Source organism: Pseudochaenichthys georgianus, chromosome 18 (genome assembly GCF_902827115.2).
Source record: "Pseudochaenichthys georgianus chromosome 18, fPseGeo1.2, whole genome shotgun sequence".
NCBI lineage: Eukaryota > Metazoa > Chordata > Actinopteri > Perciformes > Channichthyidae > Pseudochaenichthys > Pseudochaenichthys georgianus.
The window spans coordinates 19,346,205-19,371,811 of record NC_047520.1 but is presented as its reverse complement, the minus strand read 5'-3'; the positions used below and the strand labels follow the sequence as shown (position 1 = coordinate 19,371,811).

The 25,607-nt window shown below is 42.1% G+C and overlaps 1 protein-coding gene across 1 annotated transcript in view; it reads left to right on the top strand.

Moving 5' to 3' along the window:
* LOC117463819 (glucosidase 2 subunit beta-like) overlaps positions 1-25,321 on the top strand; it is a 66,754-nt gene extending 41,433 nt beyond the window's left edge. The window contains exons 11-15 of the mRNA XM_034106287.1: positions 4,389-4,458; positions 5,239-5,328; positions 10,710-10,781; positions 21,074-21,173; positions 23,255-25,321. Of these exons, the coding sequence (XP_033962178.1) occupies positions 4,389-4,458; positions 5,239-5,328; positions 10,710-10,781; positions 21,074-21,173; positions 23,255-23,392 (470 nt within the window). The 3' untranslated portion in view covers positions 23,393-25,321. The remainder of the gene's footprint in view (positions 1-4,388; positions 4,459-5,238; positions 5,329-10,709; positions 10,782-21,073; positions 21,174-23,254) is intronic.
* Positions 25,322-25,607: the final 286 nt, after the last annotated feature.

Genomic DNA, 25,607 nt, shown 5'->3' with positions numbered 1-25,607 from the left:
ACTTTTACATGCACAATCATATTCTCTTTCACACACTTTTGTCTGGGCCATAAATCAAACTGTATTTTCTTAGAAACACTGTTATTCCCACTTACATACAACATCATACTACAATATATTACTCTAGTGCAGGGATGGGCAACTTTGATGGTGGTGGGGGCCACATAATTGATGTACTGGCCACCAGGGGGCCGCAGATTCACTTGGAACACACAAAATTCCATGTGTTGTATGTAATTATTAACAAATATACTAAGTCTGACATCTTCATTGACATTTTACAATCAAAGGGAGCATCCTCTAATAAGCTCACTAAACAAATATCAGTTCACAGAAATGTTATTTCATTTGTACAAGTGGCATGTTTGTATTGAACAGGTTATTAAACAGTGGAATAAAACTATTTTTAAACTATTGGAAAGCACGGAAGAAATGTGTGTATTGAGATTAACCCAGACATTAGTTGTCTAACTTGAACCTAAAACACTTGTAGCCAGTCTCTGCATTCTCCTTATTCCACAATAAGGGGAATGTCAACACGCCCGCACTTTGCTGTTCCTCAGCGCCCTCCCCCTCCCTCCCGCTGAAATTATGAATGAAAAGCGTAGTAATCATAGATAACACGGCAGGGTCCGTGACAGTTTGTTTTCATCTGATTTCAAATAAACAAAGTCTTTTTTAAGAATATTAAACTTTTTCGCCAAATTCAGATGATAAATACAACTTTTAAGCTTGTAAAGGCATAATTATAAGAGGCAACTTAACGTCACAGCAGGCATAACAACAGCCGGTGTTTCTTGTGAGGGTTTCCCCGGGAAACAAACACAATACACACAAATGCATCACAGATTATTTTGTGGTATTTGAAATCATGTACGCAGCTCGCGACGTAACTAGGAGTCTAGTGGACGGTATCAGTACTACAAGTAAAACAAATGAAAAAATAATATTTTAAAAAAATTTTTTTTTTAATTAATTACGTTGTTTATAAATTAATATGAGGGCCGCAAAAAGAGGAGGTGGGGGCCGCATGCGGCCCGCGGGCCGCCATTTTCCCATCCCTGCTCTAGTGTATGCAAGATGGAACACTTTGTGTGTGAGAGAGAATGATGGTGTACAGTATGTGAAAGACGATGCAGGGTTGCGGTCAAATACTCCGTTTCTCTTAGGAACCTTCTTAACGGAGTGAAATGACCCGGAAGTCCCTCAGTGGCAGCCATGATAAGAGCCGTTCCAATTCTCTAAATGAAAGGAAAGGAGGTTTCAAGCTTCCTTTATGACCTCCTTTAGCTTAGGAACCTCTGGACCTCCCTAACCGAAAGGAGTTGTGAGCTCGACGGCCTCATATTTTCTCAGTACACATGATGAGATGTTCAGACACATGTGGTGTAAGAGGAAATAGTGCATGTAGAGAAGAGTCTGAATATGATCTGTTGTTGACGTAGTGTTGGTGCTGTCCGTGGTGCTGATGGATGGCATGAAACACACATTTAACCAAGATAAAAGTCCATATAATCAAAGAGAAGTGTGTACTTAGATAAAGAGTAATGTGCTTATCTGAGTGAGAGTAAAGCTGTTGTGTCCTCCATGCAAACACAGTCCAGCCACTTATTTCTGTCTCTGTGGGTGTTTCGGCTTTAAGCAGCTCTAAACAAATTGTCCCTGTACATATGGGCTGTGTGAAGCCTCCTCACTTTGATCTGATGCACAGAGATTCACATCTAAAGATATGAGGGTGATGTTTAGAATAGAAAACATATAACAGCCGCGTGAGAGATATCTGCAAACAAGAATCTACTTATTTCAACATTAGTGGTCCGATGTTAATTGTTGGCTCCACAGGAGAACTGAGGAGTGGCCTGCTGTCCAATGGTCTTTCTCCGTTTCTTATTCAGAGGTTGATCCATACCCCCCCCCCCCCCCCGAGTGTGTGAGCTCCATCAGATTAACCCGTGTCCCTTCTCAAATGCTGTAAGTGTCTTTTGAGCCTGTGTCTCTGGTGATTTCTCAAATGGATTTGTGTCTCCTGAAGCTAACACAGGCTAACCATGATCCTAATGATGCTCTCCAGCGGGCAGCTCCAGATATGTCGAACGCTTTTGTTTGCAAACGCTTCTCCATCACACGTTTGAAAAAGGTTGTTCACCGGGGCTCCCTGAATTTAGTCGGAAGTAGTCAGAGTGCCGTACCTGTCGTCGCTAACTGACACTCGGCACCATCAGAGGGGAGAGTTGTTGATTCGAACACGAGTCGCTTCCTTCCTGCTCTTACAGCGTGTTGCAGGACGACAGAGTTCCCTGAAGGGGACGCAAGGAGTCATGAGGAGAAGTAGGTCAGCTGCTGGCGGTGTTACATCATACATATTCATAAATAGAGTACACACACACTGCACACTCGTTCTGTTTATTCTGCTGCCTTCACATGGTAAACACTCATCACACATCAGCATAGTAGAGTAGCAGCTGACACACTCTCAGAACAACACCTCTACCCCTCAACACACACGCAGCCACAGCAGCAAACACACAAACACACACTACAGAATAAAGAAAGGAGTTTTGATCAGCTGTGAGGTGCTGACAGGAGGATGCAGACTTTAAGCTAAGCCAACAGGCTGCGTTTGTGGTTTCATATATTACAGTTGGAGTTCATCTGCATTCTTAATGTTTTCTTAAAGTATTGTTATTATTTCTTGGGAAGAAATTCAACTTTGTAACTGTCTTTACATTTTGGCCATAAAACGTGAATTGTCTTACATGTCAGAAAAATGGCCGTCACAGATCCCCGAATGATGTCTTTATATTTTCATGTTTGTTTTCCACCACAAGTCCAGAACCAAAATAGTATAACATTGAAATAAAATGGTGTAAACAAAGTAAAGTAGCGAATCTAGAAGTTTGAGGAGCTGAAATGTTTGACAGTTTTCACTTCTCTTATCTCCCTACACATGTAGGTTAATACCAGTTATGTGATGGCAGCTGATGTCCTTCACACAGAGGGAAAGTCTCAACACATGAGGCTCTTCCTGCCAGACACTGTTACTCACTCAGAACTAACACCATCAGACACTCCAACATCATCATGCAGGGGGCGAGGTGACCTCCGTCAACTCCCAGCAGCCTCTGCTTTCACAGCACAAACGCCTCGATGTTTATCCCGAGTGTTTGGATTCTGTGAACAGAGTGGATTCTTTAGTGGCCGATAATTATGCCGCAGGTTATTAATGCACCGTTTGTGCAAAGCCTCTGGTCCGAGTTAGCGATGGGCTGATCGTGTAATAAGAGGCTTGACGTTGCAGACGGAGACTCCTGTATGTGTCTGAGCTGAGAGGTTGGAGGTTTCTTCTTTTCTCTGAGCTGAGAGGGGTCAGAGTTCAGCCTCTGTGGATTGTGATCTCCTGTTGTCTCCGCTCAGCCTGATGCTTGGGTCTGAGAGGGAATCTGTCTGTGTGTGATTTTCTGAAGGAGTTCAGGGGTGTACAAATATCCATTACTGCCTCTGGACACAGCACATCTGCAGGAACAAAGTGCAGAGGGGGGTGTGGGGGGGGGGTCTTTTTGTGCAGCCACTAACATGCTAATATACCTCTGTGACAGCTCACACTCAAGATACACTTCCAATATCCTCCATTAGACCTCTGCAGCAGGTCTGAACGTATGCATTACCTAAACATTTTATAATATTTCATTTTTAATCTGATGCAAAATGGAATTTAACACATTATTTCATCATTTGACCATCTAGAACAGGGGTGTCAAACTCAATTTCATCATCCCGGGCCACATCAGCATTATGTTTGTACTCAAAGGGCCGGTTGTAATTTTAATTATATATAAATATACATATGTAAATATATAATATATATTAAATAATGTATTATATTACATTGTTGGCCCTGCATTGGATTATTATCAGTTCTGGTAATATCTTCCTAAATACGTCTGAAAGCAGAAGTCTAGGGCAAATAATTGAAAGTAAATATTCAACAATTACACCAATTGTATGGGATATTATATTCTTTGCAAGCTCTTGCGGGCCACATAAAAGTAGGTCGCGGGCCGGATTTGGCCCCCGGGCCTTGAGTTTGACACCCCTGATCTAGAAAGTCTCATGGAGGGTGCAGCCCTTCTTTAAGGAGGACTGTCCTTTGTAGCTCCGAGCTGATGTTTTCCTCAGAAATGTGTAATAGTATAACGGTGTCTCATGCTAGCTGCGGAGAGGGGAGGTAATAACATGCTAACATGTTCACAGTGTTTCCTCTCACCTGTCACGTCACTTAGCAGGAGTTAGCCTGCAGGCGGACATGTTGTCATACGAGGAACCATCAGAGCTAACACAGCAGATGAGACAACATGCTCTGCTAATACCGTGACCTTCTGTGTGTGCAGCTGCAGAGCGGGAGGCGTCCAGTCTGAAGAAGGTGGAGGAGGCGTATGACACCATCAACATGGAGATCAGGTAGGGAGGGATGAGACGCGTGGTTAGCTTCCTGTTGCTAATCCCTGAGTGATAATAATGTTCATAAAGCTGCTCAGTAGCCGCTGTGCCCCGAAGGCCTGCATACTGCTCATTACAGTCCAGCTAGCTAAAGGTCAAGATACCCCCCCCCTCCCCCTCCCCCTCCCCAACCCCAACCCCAAATCCAACCGCTGTGTTTCCTCTCTGTCTTTCATCACTCACCATCTATCCTCTGCATAGCGGCTTTAAAACCAGCAGGAAGCGAACGTCTTTATTGCTCCACTTTACTCCTTCTTATCCACAAACATGCACTTTGTGAGAATGCAAACACAACCTGCATTACCTTCCTGACCCGGAATCCCCCCACCTTATTAACCTGGAGCCAAACAGCCTCCTCTTTAAACATGTGTTAACCCCATTAGCACCTCTGAGTTATGAATATGGAAATAAAGGCCTTTGCAGCACCGCTGTTACCACAAAGGGCTCACTTTCGGTACGTGCCATTACTGGAGATGAGCAGATAATTGGACTGAGGGGACACACGGGGGTTATACAGCAGCTGTCACATGACACACGAAGTACTAGATTCTTTTTCACTGAGGAAGAAGCTTTACTACTCCAGTTTACGCAGATACCTTTATAATACCTGAAGTTATATCAGACACTTCCATCTGTGTTTCAGTGCCTAGGTTGCAGACGTAATTGTCTAAATGTTGGCATGGTGTCAGATATTAGCTTAAATGTTGCTGCTGGTTTAAATACAGGCGTTTTTTTTCCCAGTGATCTTCGGAAGAAGCTGGCCATAGACTACGGTCCAGACTGGGAGTTCCTGTTTCTGAACAGCCAGTGTTACCAGCTTAACGTTTACGAGTGAGTACTTCTTTATTCATCTTTGGATCAAAACTAACCCTTACAGCAGCTTTGAAGAAATCTTGAAAATCTTGGAGCTGGGCGTGTCTGAAAGCTTGGGGATTTTTGCGAGCAACGCGACCAACAACCAATCACATGAATCTCCCACCCCCGATATACAAAGCAAAAAACCCCGGGATTTTATGCGAGCAATATATATATATATATAAACAGTATAAACTCCCAAACAGGCGAAAACCTACCAGTTTCCCCCACTGTCTCTGCCCCCTCCATGCCTGGTTCCTCCATTTTGTATCCCGGTAATAGTTCTGGTCGTAAAGAACCGGGTGATTTGCTACCGTAACTTCTCGTTTGGAATATGAGGAAATGAACTGCGGTCTGGCTCTCCCAGTTTACACTTGGTTTGATTGGCTAGCGCTTCTACTGTCAGATTTGCATAAACGTGTTTGATTGGCTGACGCTTCCAGCTCAGCTTCAAAAGTTGAACATTGCTCAACTTTTGAATCCTGAAAATCCTGGAAATCTTCGCTTTGCTTCCCCACAATGCAGTTCGGCGAAAAGCGAGGCAAAGTGACGTCATCCCATTCAAAGTGAATGGGCAGAGAAGCGTTGTGTAGACGGGCCGTTAAGCTGTCAACATGATGACTTCTCTCTAACGGTACGTCCACACAGCAGCTTTAGACGAATCTTCCACCGCTTCCAACGCTTCTCTGCCCATTGACTTTGAATGGGGATGACGTCACTTTGCCTCGCTTTCCGCCGAACTGCATTGTGGGGGAGCGAAGCAAAGATTTCCAGGATCTCCAGGATTAAAGTTGAGAAATGTTCAACTTTTTAAGCTGAGCTGGAAATGTCAGCCAATCAAATCCTGTTTATGCAAATCTGACAGTAGAAGCGCTAGCCAATCAAACCGCGGTGTAAGCTGGGAGAGCCAGACCGCAGATCATTTCCTCATATTCCAACGAGAAATTGAAACTGGTAGGTTTTCGCCTGTTTGGGGAGTTTATATATATATATATATATATTGCTCGCATAAAATCCCCGGGGTTTTTTGCTCTGTATGTCGGGGGGCGGGAGATTCATGTGATTGGTTTGTTGGTCGCGTTGCTCGCAAAAAATCCCCAAGTTGTCAGACACGCCCAGCTCCAGATTTTCAAGATTTTTGAAAAGCTGCTATGTGGACGTACGTAAGAGGGACATGTTATGGTCATTTTCAGGTTGATATTAGTATTTGGTGCCTCTACTGGGCATTAATGTTCAAAAAGGTCTTTATTTTGCTCATACCTGCACCTATTTTCTCCATGTCTGTTTGTGATTGGTCAACCGCTTTAGAGATGTCCCGCCCCTTAGCCAATCGCGTTCAATGTGTTGGAACGCTAGCCAATATAAGCGCGAGTGTTCAAAATCGTGATTTCGCTATGTTCCGGAATTAAACAAAGGAGTCCAATGGAGGTTGTTCAGGCATGGGGGGGGGGGGGGTGTTTGGGAGTTTCAGAGAAGCATCACAAAGTCTACAGAGGATGTTTTACTGTGAAAAACTCAATCAAAATCCGTCATAGTGAAGACCCAGCATCTCAGTGTATAATGTGATCGAGATGTAATCACCACAGAGAACTCCTCCTCCGCCTCCTCCTCCTCCTCCTCATCACTCCTCCTCCTCCTCCTCCTCCTCCTCCTCTCCTCCTCTGCGTACTGGAGAAGCTGCTCTCCTCAGGAGCGCTGCCAGCTGGAGCTCCACAGGCTGTGGGCGGCTGAAGACTGAAGGAATTATCTGCAGACACATCGCAGAGAGTTTCCCCGGCCCTCACACAGCAGGGTTTGCTGAGTTTGCCTTTTAGGAGGCAGAATGTTGAAGATGTTAAACCAGATAAAGAGAGGAAAGTCAAGGAAAGCTTAGAGCTACTGCTACGCTAATGTAAGAATAGAACATTGAACAGCTACTGAATGATCAAAGAAATCATGTGAACTACTTTGGGTTTATTACTTTTTCTTTCTGTGATGAATATGGGCCTCCCTGTGTGGCATTGAGCAGGAGAGCCACAGTTTTCTCAATTACACAATAATCAGACCAGACATTTCCACATATTGGACTCTTTAAAGAAAAATCTACAATCATAAATATGAATTTTTCAACAGACCCTTGGGGTACAGTCACGCTTTGTTATTGTACAAATCAGTAACATTCCCATTCAGTGTTCCCTCTTCACCTTTCCATGGAAGCTCTTTCTGGAAGAGGACAGGAGAGGTTTGATCCCCACTTCGCAGGCCACCCCAGCATCGCTCACCAAGTCATTATATTAGGATGTTCTTTTGTTCTGCAGCGCTCCAAGGGAGTCCTGAATCTATTTTTCCCAGCTGTGCCTCTCGTCTTCTCTGGGCATCAGCAGGCGTTCCGTTCCCATGGTGCTTTCGGTGCTCTGCCACACAGGCACTCCATTTTAACACTGTAATATCACAACATGAATACCAGGTATTTTGCACAAACATTTAACAAAATGCGCTTAGCTAATTGAACGAGTGTTTTAAGGATTTTGTCCTTGGTAAATGAGCGTCATTTTTCTCGAGAGTTAAAGAAATTATGAAAAGAAGGAACTAGCTTTCTCTGTGCATGCCACTGTTCAGTGTGAGCGTACAGACAACGCTAACCAGGCTAACCGCTGCAGACAGATGCATGCACGTGCGCGGAGGAAGTGAAATCTTGTTTGTATGTGGGATTAAATATTTGTTTATGCAGAAAGTGTATAAGTGTTGGTTAACTAAAGAAGGAGCCTTAAGAAGCTGCCTTAGGACCTACAGGACAATTTGAGGATGTTCTATATTTGTATTATTATCAGCTGGTTATTTAATGTGTTCTCTTCATACGACCTAGCGGAATGTGTCTCAGCCTCAGATAGTTCTTTCTCTTTGTGATAAATCTAATTATCACCTTAGGATAAAGTAGATCCTCCAACACTCTTTCTGTTGGAGCCTCTTTTAACACCTCAGAGGAGGAGAAGTGTAAAATATTATTCTGAGCCAGCGTGCTTCACACTAATGTGGGATCCTTTACATTAAATAGAGATATTATTTATGGCTGTATTAGAATATTTCTCTCATTGCTTTATAATCACTTTGAGATCTTCACATTCAGGCAGCTGAACTCAGTACGTGATTGATGCAGGATTAACTGGAGACTGGTTTTCCCTTCCTTGTTCGATAGTTTTTTTTGCATGTCGATGGTCTGCAAAGGCTAAAATCCCTACGTTCTATTCTATCTTGAAACGCCTCCTTTGTTTACTTATGGAACATAGTGACATCACAATGGAACACGTGTGCTTCTATTGGCCAGAACTCAAACACATTGAATGTGTGGCGGGACATTTCTAAATGATTGACCAATAACAACAGAACCAGCCAGTTGACCATCAGAGCAGACCGGGCTCTGGTTTGAGACAGAGGGTGAAAAGAGGGACTCTGCAGGACATAAAAAAATCTTCTTTTACCGTATCAAATTTTAATAACAAAAAAACAAAAAACTCGTAATCTAAGTAGATAAATATAAATGTGGTATTTTAAATATACTTTGTAAGCATATTTTTTATTTATTATTCTTTTTTGTTTAACATGTATTCGTATTCCCGCGACCCGACCACGGATAAGCGGGAGAAGATGGATGGATGGATGTATTCGTATTACTTTATTTGTTATATGTTCAAATAGTTTTTTATAATGGAACTATTTTCTGCTCCTTTTCTACACGGTATTCTTCTTACTTCCCTTCATGTATGTGTTTGGTCTGCTTTCCGCCTCACTGCTCTCTGATGCTCTGAATCGAAATTGGCTTCCAGTTTTCGGTTTTGTTTCCAATACAAATTGATTCTTTGGAGAGGCTGCATTATTCTCTTCTTGGGTAATTTATGAGCACCCCCCGTCCCTCTTTATGTTGTTTCACAGAGTAATAAGAAATATGTATATACATCTCATACTCTGCATACCGCATCTCCAGGCTGAAGTATGATAATGGGTCCGAAACTTCAATCAGACTCCGTGAGAGCTGTTTACTGTGCTTCTCCATGTGGACAATGAAGGTGGACTGGAGAGTGGCCCACTTTAAATATGTTTTCTTTAAACTGGGTGAACTGGAATATCAGCCCCCCCCCCCAGTACATGGATACTGACCACCCCTTAAACTGAGACAAAGATAATGTAACTTGATTCTGCTAAAATCAAACTCATCATGGCTGCAGTTTATACTCTTACTGTCGGAGAACTGTATATACCTTGTACTTGTATAAAGCACAGTCCCCGAGGCTCTTGGAGGCTAACATAAGAATACACCTCCTGTTATTACTTATTAAAGTACAGTTATAGCAACACGGTGGTTGCAGAATGTGATGCTTTATAACAGCTGGATCCACACTTGAAGTTCCTTTTGGAGATCTGGTTCAAGTCTCAGTTTAGTTGTTCTGGCCTCTTTCTTTATTGTCACTTTGAAAAGACAAAGTGTTGCGTTCAGGAGCGGATGGGAGGATCCCAGCTGTCACCGTCTGATCACAGCCTTCTGTAGTTATTATAAAGTTTGATTGGTGACCTTTGCATGGTCCGCCCTCCCTGCACGTCATCATCTGTCACATATTTTATATAATGAAACATACCCAGGGCTGTGATTCATGCAGCCCACTCTTTGTCCTCCGTCTGTCTTTGTTCCTCTGGATGTTCCTCAGCTCTAAATCCAGTGTGTGTGTGTGTGTGTGTGTGTGTGTGTGTGTGTGTGTGTGTGTGTGTGTGTGTGTGTGTGTGTGTGTGTGTGTGTGTGTGTGTGTGTGTGTGTGTGTGTGTGTGTGTGTGTGTGTGTGTGTGTGTGTGTGTGTGTGTGTGTGGTGTGTGTGTGTGTGTGTGTGTGTGTGTGTGTGTGTGTGTGTGTGTGTGTGTGTGTGTGTGTGTGTGTGTGTGTGTGTGTGTGTGTGTGTGTGTGTGTGTGTGTGTGTGTGTGTGTGTGTGTGTGTGTGTGTGTCCTCTGCTGGGTCCGGTTGCTTTTGAAATATAAACGCTGCATATCTTTTGTACGAAACAGGATTGTGACATTCCTTTACGACATCTGACCAAAAGTGATGTATTTTATTTCCCAGGAGAAAATCTGAATTCTGAGAAAAACATTGGGGATATATAAAGAATATTGCGTGGAGAAGCTTTACATTACAATTATGTAATTTGATCAAGATATACACAGTGTGTGACGTTTGAAGACACGATGTGATGTTTCCTCAAACATCTTTTCATTTCTGTGCAGCTTCTGTCTAAAACCGTCCTACAGTTTGCTGATGTTTATCGTCAACGCCTGGTTTGAAGAGCCTGAAGCAGCATGAACAGTATTACAGCTCATGTGCTCCTCTCCTCTGCAGGTACACCTACAATCTGTGCCCGTTCAATCAGGTCACTCAGAAGAGCACCGCGGGGACCGAGGTCTCGTTAGGGTGAGTACCAGCAGCTCACCCCACACACAGCAGAGGGAGGTCTTTTCTAAACAGCTCCAGGAACCCAACACACACCCTGAAATCATTTTCTTCTTGATATTAATCAGATACATTCATTTGCAGCGCTGGAGAACTCTGACAGCTCTTGATGAAGAGTATTAATTCAATCTGCTTCATGTGACCCTTAATCAATCGCTAACAAATCTTCGTTAGCGTTTTAATAGCTTCTGATCAATAACAGTTTCATGTATGGCTTCTTTTATATATTCTACCTGCTGAGTGAAACAGCAGATTTCACTCAGCCTTCCATTTGTTCTGTTGTCACATCTTTCGTCGTGTTTCTGACAGACAGGTCCAGATAAACATGAAGCTTATTATACATTTTCGTTTTTTTAGCTTTTTATTTGAGGTGATAATTAGGTATTAGTGAGCCTTTTGTTTTAGGTAGCAATTACAGAAACCATTCCCATTGAGACCTCTCAGGACCAATGTCTTATGATTGGCTGCAGAGCGGGCACAGAGGCTATCAACAGACGAATAAAGGCATTAAGACCACAGAAGAAGTGTCAAAACACTCTTGTGAGACGTGAAGCCATTCGGCCTGACTCGTCTCCTGCTGGCAGCTGAAGTGACACGTTAAAGATAATTCATCAGCAATTATCTCCTCCTGCTCTCAGATTGTGAATTAATTGGAGTCTAAAGTTGTTTTTGCGTCGCCACCTCCCACACCACCCACTCACTGGAGGAGCGGGAGGAGGAGGAGGCATGTTTTTAGCGCAGAAAGAGGAGAACAGCATGCTAGCTCTGAGTCATGTGACCCCACGCTTTGCTGCCTGTCACTCACCGTGTATGGCAAGGCGTGAGGACCAAACAGAACCAGCGTCCCCATCTGAGAGCTGGTCACTCTGTCTGCAACTAAAACAGCATTTGAATCTTTACTCTTAGTCTCATGAGGAACCCGTTCTTATTTGTAAGCTTCTCCGGTTTAGCACTAGTACCAATGTACCCATTTGAAATTCACAGCAACACTGCACAGATGGTTTTAGAGCATTCATCCTGTTATTGACTGACAGGATGACGTATGACAATGGCACAAAATCTCACATGACGACATTTTTTATAACTCAGTAGTGTCTTGTAGGGCTGCACGATTTTGGGAAAAAATCGAATTGCGATTTTTCTGACAAATTGCGATATTTGTTTTTAAGCGACCCAACGGAAGTTTAAATGCGGCCATAACTCCGACTAGGAAGGTCGTATCAACGTACTCCCGTCTCTAGCACCCCCGCAGCCCGAGCTGAAATAACTAAACTTACATGAAACTTCCGTTGGGTTGCTTTAAAGTCAAGCTTCAGTTTAAGATTCACCCTGTAATAGAAACATGTGATGGAGCATTTGTTTCACCAAACCATCTAAAGCTCCACTGGAAGCCATCTGGAAAGGGCAGGCACTTTCAGAAACACTTGGCAGGTGATTGGATCAATCTGTCTATCACCTTCTATCATGGGCCACTTCTGATTGGTTAACAATGGCTGGTACACGTGGAGCACAGCACCTCTGATTGGTGTGGATGACTGACACTCAAGAAAAAAAAGTTAAAAAAAATCGCATCATTTCAAATCGCGATTTCGATTTAAAATCGATTAATCGTTCAGCCCTAGTGTCTTGTAGTGTCATGGCTATGATGAGCTACAAAAAGCACCACCACATATCTGCCAGTCAGACTGCATATTAGAGCTGATGTGGACAGTTTATAATAACTGCAAGAGCAACACTGGCAAGTTAACCTTGAGACCCAACTCAATTAACAGTGATTGATCAGTGTGCTATTCAGCTAGCAAAGTTTAGCTATTCAGGCTAGCGAACGTTAGCTATTTAGTAGTTCCTCGTCTGAGAAACTGTAACTACCTCATCACAGTTCATTCAAACGCTTAAACACCGTTTATTTGGTGGTGACAATATGCAAAGTAATAGCAATAAGGCTTTAACTCAAAGTACCAAGACATGATACAGCAATGTGGAAGCACCCTAGAGCCGGAGGAGAATACAATGTGTACGCTTTCCTCGTGAAGTGTTAGAGACACGACTGAACACAACAGAAAATATTGTCGGTGTGCTCAGAGATGATTTAATGTAAAATAAATCACATGCAGACTAGGGCTGTACCCGAATATTCGACTATTCGAATATTCGTTCGTTGGCCAACTATTCGGGTTTCAATTTCATTATTCGGATATTCGTTTTTTTATTTAAAAAAAAAAATTAAATAAAAAATGAAACTAATTTTTTTTCCATTTTTTTTATATATTTTTCTAAATGTATGCTATTAATAAAGGCGAATTGCCATATTCTTATACTATATTTATACTTTTGAATTGCACTGTTAAAATGCGGAAATATGTACAATCATTCACTGTTCACAGTCACGAAAGCAAACGGCACGCTTCACCTCTCTTCACCTCGTTTCACCTCGTTTCACCCATAAAATGCCGAAGACTTCAGCTGTGTGGGACCATTTTAAATTGGATGACGGTAAAAAGAAGGCAGTGTGCCAAATATGTGATAAGAAACTGGCCTACCACGGTGGCACAACAACTCTGAAAAGTCACCTGGATGCTGTAACCTAGCTTAGCTTAGCTGTTGTGAAGTTGCCATGATGAAGCTGCTTTATCCGCCGTTTAAACAGTAACGTTAAACATGATAAAAACGTGCACTTACTTTGCTTGGAAAATAGTTGCAAGCAAGCAACCGAATTATTTTTTTTATATTAGTTTTTTAATTTGATCAGAATAGTGAAAATAATAGGAGTAATGTGGGAACATCTGGGGCTAAGGCAATTATTGGCATAAAGTTGAGTAGCTCAGCCTAATAATAAATTGTGTCCATAGGTGCATCCCAGCCATCAACATCCTCAACAATACAGCAGACCCTACAGTTCCAAAAACCGATAACGGAGAAAAGAAAGATAGAGATAACAGATGCCATAGTAGATTTCATCGCTATGGATATGAGACCCATTTACATAGTCGAAGGCGAAGGCTTCAGAAAATTAATGAAGAAGATGGAGCCCGGCTACACTGTCCCCAAACGCTCCAGTATTTTAGATGCCATGTCTCTGAAGTACAGCGATCACCGAGACCAAATTGTAACTCAGATTGAAAACTCAACTGCCGTAAATTTTACAACGGACATTTGGACCACCTCGGTGCGTATGGAGGCGTATATGGCTGTCACCTGTCATTTCATAACTCGCGAGTGGAAACTCTGTAACTTTGTTTTGGAAACCAAAGTAATGGAAGTAAACCATACGGGAGTAAATATTGCAGAACAGCTTGGAGAAGTGGCGGACGCCTTTGCCATTCCGAATTATAAGCGAGTAGCCGTTGTCCACGACAATGCCAGCAACATGAAGCTGGCAGCTGAAATATGTGTTTTGTATCTTTGTTTGACTGTTCAGGTTGTAAAATGTTATAGACGGAATGTGGAACCAGATGTGGTCCCCGGGTGCTGCGCTGGGTTAAATGCAGAGGACACATTTAGTTTTAATGTTTGCGAGTACTGAGACAATAAATACATATAAATCGTAATAGTATGCTCTTTCTGCGCTTCTGCTTAACAGCGTGTTGTCAGGTGTCTCGGATTCGGAGCGTGTTATGAAACCTTTTGGGGAAAAAAAAAAATGTGTAAAAAAAAAATACAAATCTCTCCGCACCGAATATTCGAATATTCGCTGCTGATTACTACCGAATATCCGGAGCCCGAAAAATGGTATTCGGGACAGCCCTAATGCAGACACCTCGTTGGTATGTTGTGGGTGTAGCAAGCGGCGCGGCACTGTGTCTGTGGAGGTATATATGGAGGGGACTAAAGTTCATTTTTTATCCTGACAGACCATCAGTCAGCGGGATGCATCCGTCCTCCTGATATCAATCTGCATGGTGGGGGGGGGGGATTTAAACAGCAGCATTTATCACACCTGCTCCTCGTGCTAAAGGACAGCATGTGAGGAGAGGAGCAGAAACATTCTTAATACTGGTGCAGTGTTAATGTTGCTGAATTTTGATTACAACGTCAGTTTGTTAAGTGTGTCAAGGCTCATAAAAGTTCAAATTGTTCCCTCAGCGTTTCCTGCATGCGTGGTTCTGCAGCATTACGTTTCTGAATGCTCATATGGAACAATTCATCCCTATTGTGGCCACACACACAGCCACAACGATTTCATAAGGCCCAGCAGTCACACTGTATGCTCCCAATTATGTGTAAATGTAGATATTATACGCCTCACATTCACCCCCTGATTCCAGCGTCTCCGTTTCCCATTTAGCTCTCTGCTCGCGCCGCTTCCTGAAATGGCCTCTGCAACAATAGCACGCGCTGCCGTAATGATAATGGAGTGGAGGAAAACGCTTGCATAGCGACAAACACTGTGGCACCATGACGGCGTCGTCCATCTTCATAATGTCCTCCACACGCAGAGCTGCACAAACACACATGTAAATCAGTTCCTGCGCTTAAGTTCATATATAACACAGCATTGACTGAGGAACAAACGGACGCATTGATTTCTCTTTGTCACGTGCATTTCCAACGTGTTTTTGAGCTTATGGTAAATAAGAAGCTTGTAGAGTGCGTCGGCAGCCATTTCTGAGGTTTGTTGATGAGCAAATATTCCTTCAGATACAGGTTCTTGTTGTTGTTGTTGTTGTTGTTGTTGTGGTTCAAGGATTTCATAATTTTCTCCCAATTGTAACTTTTGCCAGGCAGGCTGTTTTCAGTTTGGTTTCCTGGTTATTGTTTGGTTCGTCAGCGCGGGAGCAGAGCAACTTGCCGTGACATTTGGTGTAGGCTACCTCACACTCTGACCTTACACTGTAAATATAATGAATGACTGAACTATCAATGCTCCACTGCTGTTGTAAATAATGTTTAGCTATAAATGATATCAAACCCATACAGTACAAATATATATTATTATTATTATTATTAAGTATTTAAGTTGTTGGTTAAAGAAGTAAAAGGAAGTGGTTTTGGCTCTAATAAACATAAAATATATTTGTATTATATTTGGAAATTATTTTTCTCTTCAAAAACTGGCGCTGACAATAATTAATTAATTAATTAATATTCGTATTATGATTTTTAGTTTCTTTCTTTTAAAAAGCCCCCCCCCCCCAGTACATGGATTTTTCTTCATACTTGGAATAATGTGCAAATGTGAAACCATAACATAATGTCCTTTAATGGTTATTTATTGCATTTCCTACACTGGCGTGACAAATTAGAAAGACGACATCCCATATTAGTTTAACCTCACTGCCTGCTGTTAGCAGCTGTTTATGCTAAGCTTAAGCTCACATTCATATTTCCCATGCTCTCTGCTGGTGAGAGGTTATTACTGCGGAGGGCTTGTTGGTTGTTAGCAGGAAATGGCCTGAGCGCTAAGCTAATTACTGCCTGTTGACAGGACCGTGTACGCCCTGGGTGTTGGTAAAATAAAATGTATCTTAGTTAAATATTGTTGTGAAGATGTGTTCGGCTTCAGTGTAAAACATGCTTTGTGGTGCACACAAAGTCTTTCCCTTGAAATTGAATCACTGAAAGTCGGGGTGAAGAAAAGTCCTTAAAATGAGTCGTATTAACAGAAATTAAATCATCCGAGTGTCAGCTCTAAGAGGCTTTTGAGGAATATTTTAACATTTTGGGAAACATGATGATCACATGATGATTAGCATATCGCCTGGAAGCCACTGCTCCTAGTGCTTACACACACTGACATTTTTGAAAACAAGATGAAATGAACAAGTGAGCCATGGTGATTTAAAAAGGCCCTATCCTGCTTTTTGTGGTTTTCCCTTCGCTGTTATATGTGTGCATGTAAATGGTCTGCAAAGGCTACAATCCTAAAGTTCCCTCAAGAAGGCGTTTCTCTCCCACACACTACTTGTGGGAGAGAAAGTAGTGCGTGAGTCTGAGGAGGTGAAGGTGAAGGCGAAGGGTCGTCTAATAGCTTTTATTTTTGGGACCCCGGGGAAATCAGGCAGCCACGAGCTTGGGACCAGGGGTCCACATGTGTCTCCTCGTAAAGTTCAAGGAGCTCGACCTCCTGCTGTGCAGGGTCAAACTGTTTGTCGTTGTCCCGCCCCCACAGGGAGGAGGAGGAGGAGGAGGAGGAGGAGGAGGAGGAGGAGGAGGAGGAGGAGGAGGAGGAGGAGGAGGAGGAGGAGGAGGAGGCGGAGGAGGAGGAGGAGGAGGAGGAGGAGGAGTGAGCTAGAACATATCCAGGGGTAAAGGTGGCATAATAATTCCTGCAGACAACAAGATGGAGGAGGAGGAGGAGGAGGAGGAGGAGGAGGAGGAAGAAGAAGCTTGGAGTGTTTTGAGTTCCTCCACAGCTTCATTTTGTCAGTATTCAAAACACATCTCGATGTAACTGCTTCATTCATCAGAGCTAGCCTCGCAACATAACACTTGGCAACCTGCCATTTACACTGTAGCTATTATTTATGAGACATTTTTATTTTGTATTGTATATAAGCAGTGTTGTCCCCAGTCGTTTTCCCAGAATGCACTGGTGCAGTGATGGCTGCAGGCTGTCACACACACTCTTTTCTGTGCTCTCATGTTCATTTGATCAATAACAGTCCATTCCTCATGAGAGACAGCATAACGAGAGTAAGAGCTTCTGTTGGTTCCCCTCCCTCCTCCTCCTCCTTCTGAGGATTAATCACTGTTTCATGTTTAGATAGAAGAAAAGTGCTGTGGCTAATTATCTCGATGGGAGGCCATTTTTTATTTCCCATCAGTCGCAGAGGGATCTGAGATTAATACTGTACCATGAGCAGATTACAAATGAGACACTGCAGCAACTTCTCACAAATACTCCTTCAAAAATACTTTCAAGGTATATGCTGCATGTTCACTACACTGTGTGTGTGATAGACAGGCATGTTGGAGTATAATATATATTTACATGTTTATATTTATATAACACCCTCACTACAGGGGGTAGCCATTAGAGAGTAAGGGGAGGGGCTTTATCTTTTATATTTAACTGAAGGCAGGGCGGCGATAATGACTCTAGTAAGTGTGTTAAAGTGTGTGGTTGTGTGTGTGTGGGGGGGGGTCTGACACTGTAAACCCCTGATGGCCTTTCTGCCGGGTTGCCGTGGTAACGTGTGGTTGTTAATGAGGCAGTGAGCTGTTGGCTGAATACAGATGTGTGGCAGTGAAATATGAAGTGTTCACCTGCAGTTTGATTTAGCGCCTGGTGAAATGGCCTCACTGTTGTCATTGATTCACATTAATAATGTCCGAAAACATTTGTTTTCATGTGTTTTAAAATCTGAAAGAAAATATTTATATATATATATACAAAAACAATATTTGATTCAATAAATTCAATTCAATAAAATGCATCCCTTAACATTTAATATTCAGGGAAACCTATAATAATTATAATAATAACAGTATACATAAGAATAATAATAATAATAAATACATTATATTTTATTACTTATTCAAGGACAAACATATTTGAAAAATATTATAAGTTGAATATATTATCTGTCAACATTGAATCTTTAGGGAAAACTATATACAAATACTACAAATAAAGTAAATAATACAATGGAACTGAAATAAAAAGAACAAACTAATAGATGCAACGTTTGGCTTTATAAATCTTTGACAGATGCTTTTCTTCCATAAAGTGTTGAACTTGAGTGTAGACAGTAGAAAGGTTTCTTTTGGTATTGAGTACACATGTATGCAAACATTCTTCAATACATTGCATGCAGCTTCCTCCTGTGCATGTGAACCCCCCCCCCCCCCCCCCCAGTACCTGCAGGAGTTTAAAAAGCAGAGTGTTTAATGATAATGGCTTCTGAGAGGTTGATTTGTGGCTATATACGAGGAGGGGGTGAGATTATGCGTGGATCGTGGGGATATATAACTCAGATTAATGCTGCGATTGAGTTGAAAACAGAATCACTGGCATCGCTTTAAAGAAATAAAAGGAGCTTAAATTAGATGCAGCCTTCATCAAGAGAAGCTAATCTGCTTTCTAATGCTAATTAGAAAGCATCAGATTATAGAAATTAGTTCAACAATACAATATATTGTATATGAGCAATATCATCATAACACCCCAAAAAGTATTTTATGTGTTCAAAATATAGCATGACTAGCATGTTTAGTGTGCATGTGATGGTCTGCAGCTAATGTAATCACAACTCTATTTCTGTGTCAATAGAAATCTTACCAAGTAATTCAGAAAATATTTAATGAGATTGGCTCTGTAATGTGTGCAGTCACTATCTCACCCACAATGCAATGCAAATGCAGGTCTATCTGTGATGGAAGGCCAGACAGATTACATTATGAGCCAGATATCTGCAGGTTTAAAGCCTTTAAAAGGAGCATCACTATCATCCATCATCTGCATGTGGTGAGAAATGGATAAGATAAGATGCACTTTACCGGCCTCCCAGACCAAACTAATAGAATCTGGGTCAAATGAGAACAGAATCTGTCACCCGGATGTTAGACTAAGAGAATGCATTAAGGCAACCATAACTACACCTTTGAGAGACAAATGGGGAGATGTTTTTGTGCAAGTTACTTTAAAATGTAGTTTACTTTTTGTGATTTGACATGAGAGCAACCCGTCCACTATATGTCACATTGACTGTCATGTGACTTGGCAGTAAATGTAGATCACATCATAATAATGATTTGATCTATAAGGAGCCCAATTACCAGTCAAGCAAACCATAACATGATGTGATTAGTGATTGATGGCATCGATGTTACATTAAAAGCGATGGACTGGTGGATCGATCTCCAGTGGCAGGCTAACACTTAAACTGGTATTTCCTTGGCTTGTTAGTGTTTTATATTGCAATGCAGCCTCTACATTCACTGCTTTTACTTTTATCATTACTAATGTCTACTTTGATATAGCCTCATAAGCATCATTGGCTGTGAGGAAGTGAGACGTACATGTATTGACTGATCGAGTCTCATTAGTTGCTTCTCGCCCTCTCTCTGTAGAGCCCTGATGCCACTGAGTAAAAGGAAATCGCAGCCGTTGAACTTTTTGTCGTTTGACGTACAATACACGGCACAGAAGCTTTTAGGCATGATGATATTCTATTTTCAGCTTGGTGCCGATTCTCAGTTTTCACTGGAAAGTTGGACGGCGCCGTCACTTTGTGCTCGCATCTAAAGTGCAGCTGAGCATCACGTACCTTCGAGCCAAAGAGTTGTAAATAAGGACCTGTGCACAAGTCTGGTGAGGGCTGTATCACATATTTAGTGCAGGAAGGTGATGCACAGGAATCCATCGAGGGCCTCTGTCACTAACAAAGTGCTAACACCCAATCACAGCAGCAAGGACAAGGAGCACCTCGCTGAAATCAGAGTGGATTTAAAAAAAGTGGAAATAAATGTTATGTTTGTTGGACACAAATGTATGTGTCTAATTTTGTATTTCTCTTCCCTCCGCCTTTATTTCTAAAGTCACAATATCAGCAGCAATATCAAATATACGACAAAGGGTGCTGAGATGTATTTGAATCCCCCCAACACCATCATATAAGCCTCCTTGACACTGAAAGCAAAGATCTGTAATCTCTCAAGGAAACGTTTGTGCACCCGAGACAGTACATTTGATTATTAGCATTTTGCAAAAGCATTTACAGAATGTTGGCAAACCATTTGGAGAAGGCTTCAGATCCCGTGCTTGCTCAAAGTGAAAATATTGATTGTATTATTTCTCCTCCGGTGCAGACAGTTGCATGAAGGGCAGGACATCAGTCAAATCTCCAATCGACCACATGCAGAACGATTTCCCCTCAAACAGGATGACACTGTTTTACTGAATGGGTCGTCAGCGGCAGCACGTCTGAAGAAGAGAGGAAGTTATGTGGAGAAAGCTTGGTCACATGGCATCTGTCAGACCAAACTGTAGATAACTGGAGAGGAGCGTCCGGACACAGCGCTGGCACTCTGCTCTGTCTCGCTGGGAAATGTTTGGTGAGAGCGTAATGAGCTGCAGATCGGCCTCTGGATACGGCTTCACTTGCCTTCCCTCGTGTGCACACACATTAACTCTGACTAATTAATAATTCCCCTCCATTGTTGAGCATGGTGCCAGGCTGGACGTGCTGCCAGGTCTTTGTGTTGTTTAATAACCAGACAAACTTTTTCTGTGCTCAGCTGCTGACAAAATACTTTGTTTCCACTTCATGAAAATAGAACCTGACCCTGTGTTCCTGCTGTGTGTCTCTCAGGAGGTGGGGGATGTGGGCGGGGACTCCGAAGAACCCGTACAGTCAGATGGTGTATGAGAACGGAGAACCCTGCTGGCAAGGAGGCTCCCGCAGTACTACAGTGAGTGCTGCACACACACTCGGGGATAAACAAAGTAAGAGATACACACTGACTGACAGATGGAAACAAAGTCCTTCATCGGAGCTCAATAAATATGTGATGCAGACCTCATTAGGATTTAAACTCATTATGGTTAATATGAGAATATTAAAACACTGCTGTTACATCGACAATATTTAAAAAACACCCTAAAGTAATGGTTTTGATCGCTTAGCAAAATGCTTGATTGACACGCCTTGAGTTTTTAATGCAATGTTATAAATGCTGCATGTGAACGGACTCTTACACACTTGTCACAGGAGAACTTGCACTGCCATTTAGAGATGTATTTACAGGCTTGTTGTATGGATCCAGTTTGACCATTCTCACTTCTCACTCTGTAGCTATGCTCAAGGGAAAACTTAAAGCCGCCTTTTTCAGTTGTGGTGGTGTTCCCTTCCCTGGAGTGTGTTGAATAGGTTTTTGTGAAGGCTAGAGCTAGAATCCAAAAGTTCCCTCCAGGAGGGTTTCGCCTCTTTTCCACAGAGAGTTTATAACAACTTGGGCCTGGACAAAGAAACCTTTCTGGGTATAAATCAATGACAAGTCTTTATGTACACTCCTCCCTTTTCAGATATATGTTGGGTGGACAGAGACAGATCAGCTGTGTGTTTTCCACATGTGGATTTGTTCCCACTCAGCATCCTGGCCGTGAGATGTTGTGTTCAGGGCCCGGTGATGGGAGCTGACATGCCCCTTCTCAGTCCTCATTGGTTTAATGCTGCTCCACTTGCTCTCTCTGCTTCTGTTCTTTATTTCTCCGGTATTGCCTCCTCTTACACTTTTATGAGATCCATTTACATTTTGTGTCAGAATTGTATCAATTTAAATGTCGTTTGCAAATATATGTACTCATGCCATCCAGGGCCCCATTTGAAAAGAGTCAAATGAATTCCTTTGATACAACCTCCTCACCGAGAGCAGGCGGCATAAATGAAGTCTCGTCAGAAGTCGGCGCTCATTATATTTGAGAAGCTGAACTGGTCTCTGGGTAGTGCCGCGGTGAGCGCTCTCCTCTCTTTACTCTCCGGCTGTGGGACCGCTGAGGTACTGTTTCACCGAGGGAAGTCGAGGTAATCCAAATTAAAGCAGCATGCTGCAAAGAGTCTGTAGGGAGGGGGAAGTGAACTGCTTCACTTATTAATTAAATTCAAAGTGCTGGGCTATGAGTAGCTACAGATATAAACCAACCAACAGTTTCCAAAATATAGGTCAGATTTTTGTTTGCCAAAAGAAACTTAGACCATGATATAGAGATGGCAAGAAACATGCATCACCATGTCGGTGAACAGTATCCCACTTATTACACGGCTAAACACTCTTACTTCCTGTCTGTCTCCTTCTGCTCTTCCCTCCAGTGTTGACTTCCTGTCTGTCTTCTTTTGCTGTTCCCTTTAGTGTTGACTTCCTGTCTGTCTTCTTTTGCTGTTCCCTCCAGTGTTGACTTCCTGTCTGTCTTCTTTTGCTGTTCCCTTTAGTGTTGACTGCCTGTATGTCTGTCTGTCTGTCTGTCTTTTGCTGTTCCCTTTAGTGTTGACTTCCTGTCTGTCTTTTTTTGCTGTTCCCTTTAGTGTTGACTGCCTGGCTGTCTTCTTTTGCTGTTCCCTCCAGTGTTGACTTCCTGTCTGTCTTTTTTTGCTGTTCCCTCCAGTGTTGACTTCCTGTCTGTCTTCTTTTGCTGTTCCCTCCAGTGTTGACTTCCTGTCTGTCTTTTTTTGCTGTTCCCTTTAGTGTTGACTTCCTGTCTGTCTTCTTTTGCTGTTCCCTCCAGTGTTGACTTCCTGTCTGTCTTCTTTTGCTGTTCCCTCCAGTGTTGACTTCCTGTCTGTCTTTTTTTGCTGTTCCCTTTAGTGTTGACTTCCTGTCTGTCTTCTTCTGTTGATTTCTCTGACATTTACCTCTTTCCCTCTCTTGCACTATTTTTCTTTCTTGCTCTGAACCAGCTGCAGTATGATCTGAAACTCAGAGAGCTAGTCTCCATCAGCAGATGAACCCGGCTCCTCTCCTTCACCTCCTCAACGTTCCTCCTCTTTGCTTTCTAGGTCACACTGACATGCGGCACGGAGACAGCGCTGTGCGGGGTGAAGGAGCCTAGCAAATGCCAGTACATCATAGACTTCCAGACTCCTGTGGCCTGTCAGCCGGTGCTGAAGCAGCGGGGCATCCACAGTGAACTGTGACCCTCGGCTTGCATGGATGTAGCCCCCCCCGGCTAGCCCCTGCAGTGACAGTCCAGGGTCCCAAGGGCCCCCGCTGACATCAGTGCTGTCAGAAAATGTATTCTTCCAACAAACTCGCTGTAGTTAGAATATGATGATCAGGTTTCATTCATTGTTACAGCTTTACATTAGAATAGAGCATTTATTAATTAAAAACAGTAAAATCCTCCTGTGGGTTGACAATTACAAGATTACAATTACATAAATGATGTGAAGCTACATTGCAGGGCCCAATTACATTGCCACCAATAACCATTTTATGTATCCCCGCCCCTTTCCCCACTTCCTGTTCAAAATTAGATGTCTTAGTTCTTCCGGTTTAGCAGCATTTTAAAAAATGAATTTAAGTTGAGATCATTTACAGCTACACTGCGGTGATCGGATGGTTTTACAGCATCAATCCTCTGTCAGTGACTGTCGGATGACATACGAAAATGGCCCCAAATTGTATACAATTTGAATAACTCTGTAGTTATGAGGACAAGTACCAAAGCATATCTGCCGGTCAGACTGAAGCTGATGTGGACAGAAGGGTAGAAAAAGGTTCACAGTGTTGACATTTATAGAAACAAAATAACTTTTTAGCGAGCGTGAACGTTAGGTGTTTTGCTAGAAACCGCTCTATCTATGAGAGAGTAAAAATCCCCTTCTAGATGCATCCATCCATCCATCCATCCATCCATCCAGCTACCTAACTACTTTGAGCTATCTAGCGAGCTTTTGCTAAATTGGTGGCTCTCCTAATTGAAATGGGAATTGTTATGAAACATCCCATGGTTAAACTTACAGTACGGACCTGTGTCTACCTTTCAGGCAGTGAGAGTAATTATATATACAAACATTGTTGACGTTTTCCTTTTAAGAACCAAACAAAGCTTGCTGTAAATTCTCAATTATATGTAACGTACTGCAAATAAGTATACAAATGCACTATACTAGCAGTACGTAATCACATATTGCTAATCAAAATAGTTAGTGTCTCGCCTGAAAAAACGGTTATAACTTAATAACCGTTGATTCAAAAGCTGCTATTAGCAATTAAGCTTTAACCGGAAGTAAGGGTACGGTGAATAACTGCTGTATCAGTTCAATTCTGTCAAGTTAAAATGGCAGGTTAAATAAAACCAGCAATAATCTTAGGGACATATTCCGACCATCAGGAAAAAAGCAATAAATATCTTCTCATAAAATAAAATTCACTCCCTGCATGGAGATTTATTTTTCTGGGAGATTATACCAAAAGACAGAATTGAGGTGATCCATAATCTGCAGCCTTCACATTACGCAGCAAAAATGTTCTTTTAATAATGATACAAAAAGCAAAACCCCTGCCTATTGCCACTTTAACTCTAAAAGGAGAAATTGTGTGTGATATTAAATATTTGTCCAATTGTCCCATGAAAAATCAAACCAGCAATGAATAGATGCTTTCTTTAGCTTAGCAAAGAGCCATGCTGTTGCACACGTTCTTTTTCATGATGCACATGAGCGGTTTATTTTAGCATCTAAAAAATGTTTTCACCAAATGTGTATTAATCTGTAGATGAAAGTAGTCTTCAACAAATGCACTATACTAGCATATGCCAGTTTGTGTTACTAAAAACTGCAGCTGTGACTTAGTAAGCCACTTTTCAAAATATATCTTCATATTTTCAACTGTTTTTTACAGATTAACCTCATCAGAATTAACAAATAATATCTCAGAGAGGTGAAATAGTATTGAGAGAACCGAAACAATTAGTTGGCTTTAGTATTTGCTTGTTGACACGGGAACAATACAACAAGAGGTGCACCAGACCTTATCCATTCACAGCACCAATGTAACTGCTGTATTAAATAACTGCTCATCATAAGCACAAATAAAGTACTTCATATTTTGGTATAATCATACTTGATTCTTGTCTTAATTGAACAGATTGCGTAGCAAAGGCTCATTTAGGATCAGACTGCCTCCTATTTATTTTTACTTTATTCCCAGCTGCATCACTGTTAGCCTGCTAGCTCTGCTATAGCCTGAGCTAATTCTCCTGATGGGAAAGTTGCAGCGTGTTTGCGCCTGTAGGCCACCGTAAAAATCCCCTTCAATGAAGGTGTATGAAAGTAAATATTTTTAATCTAATTTGAAATTGAAAAGACATTCAATTTGATATATCAGATTTTTGGCCTCCGAATTGTA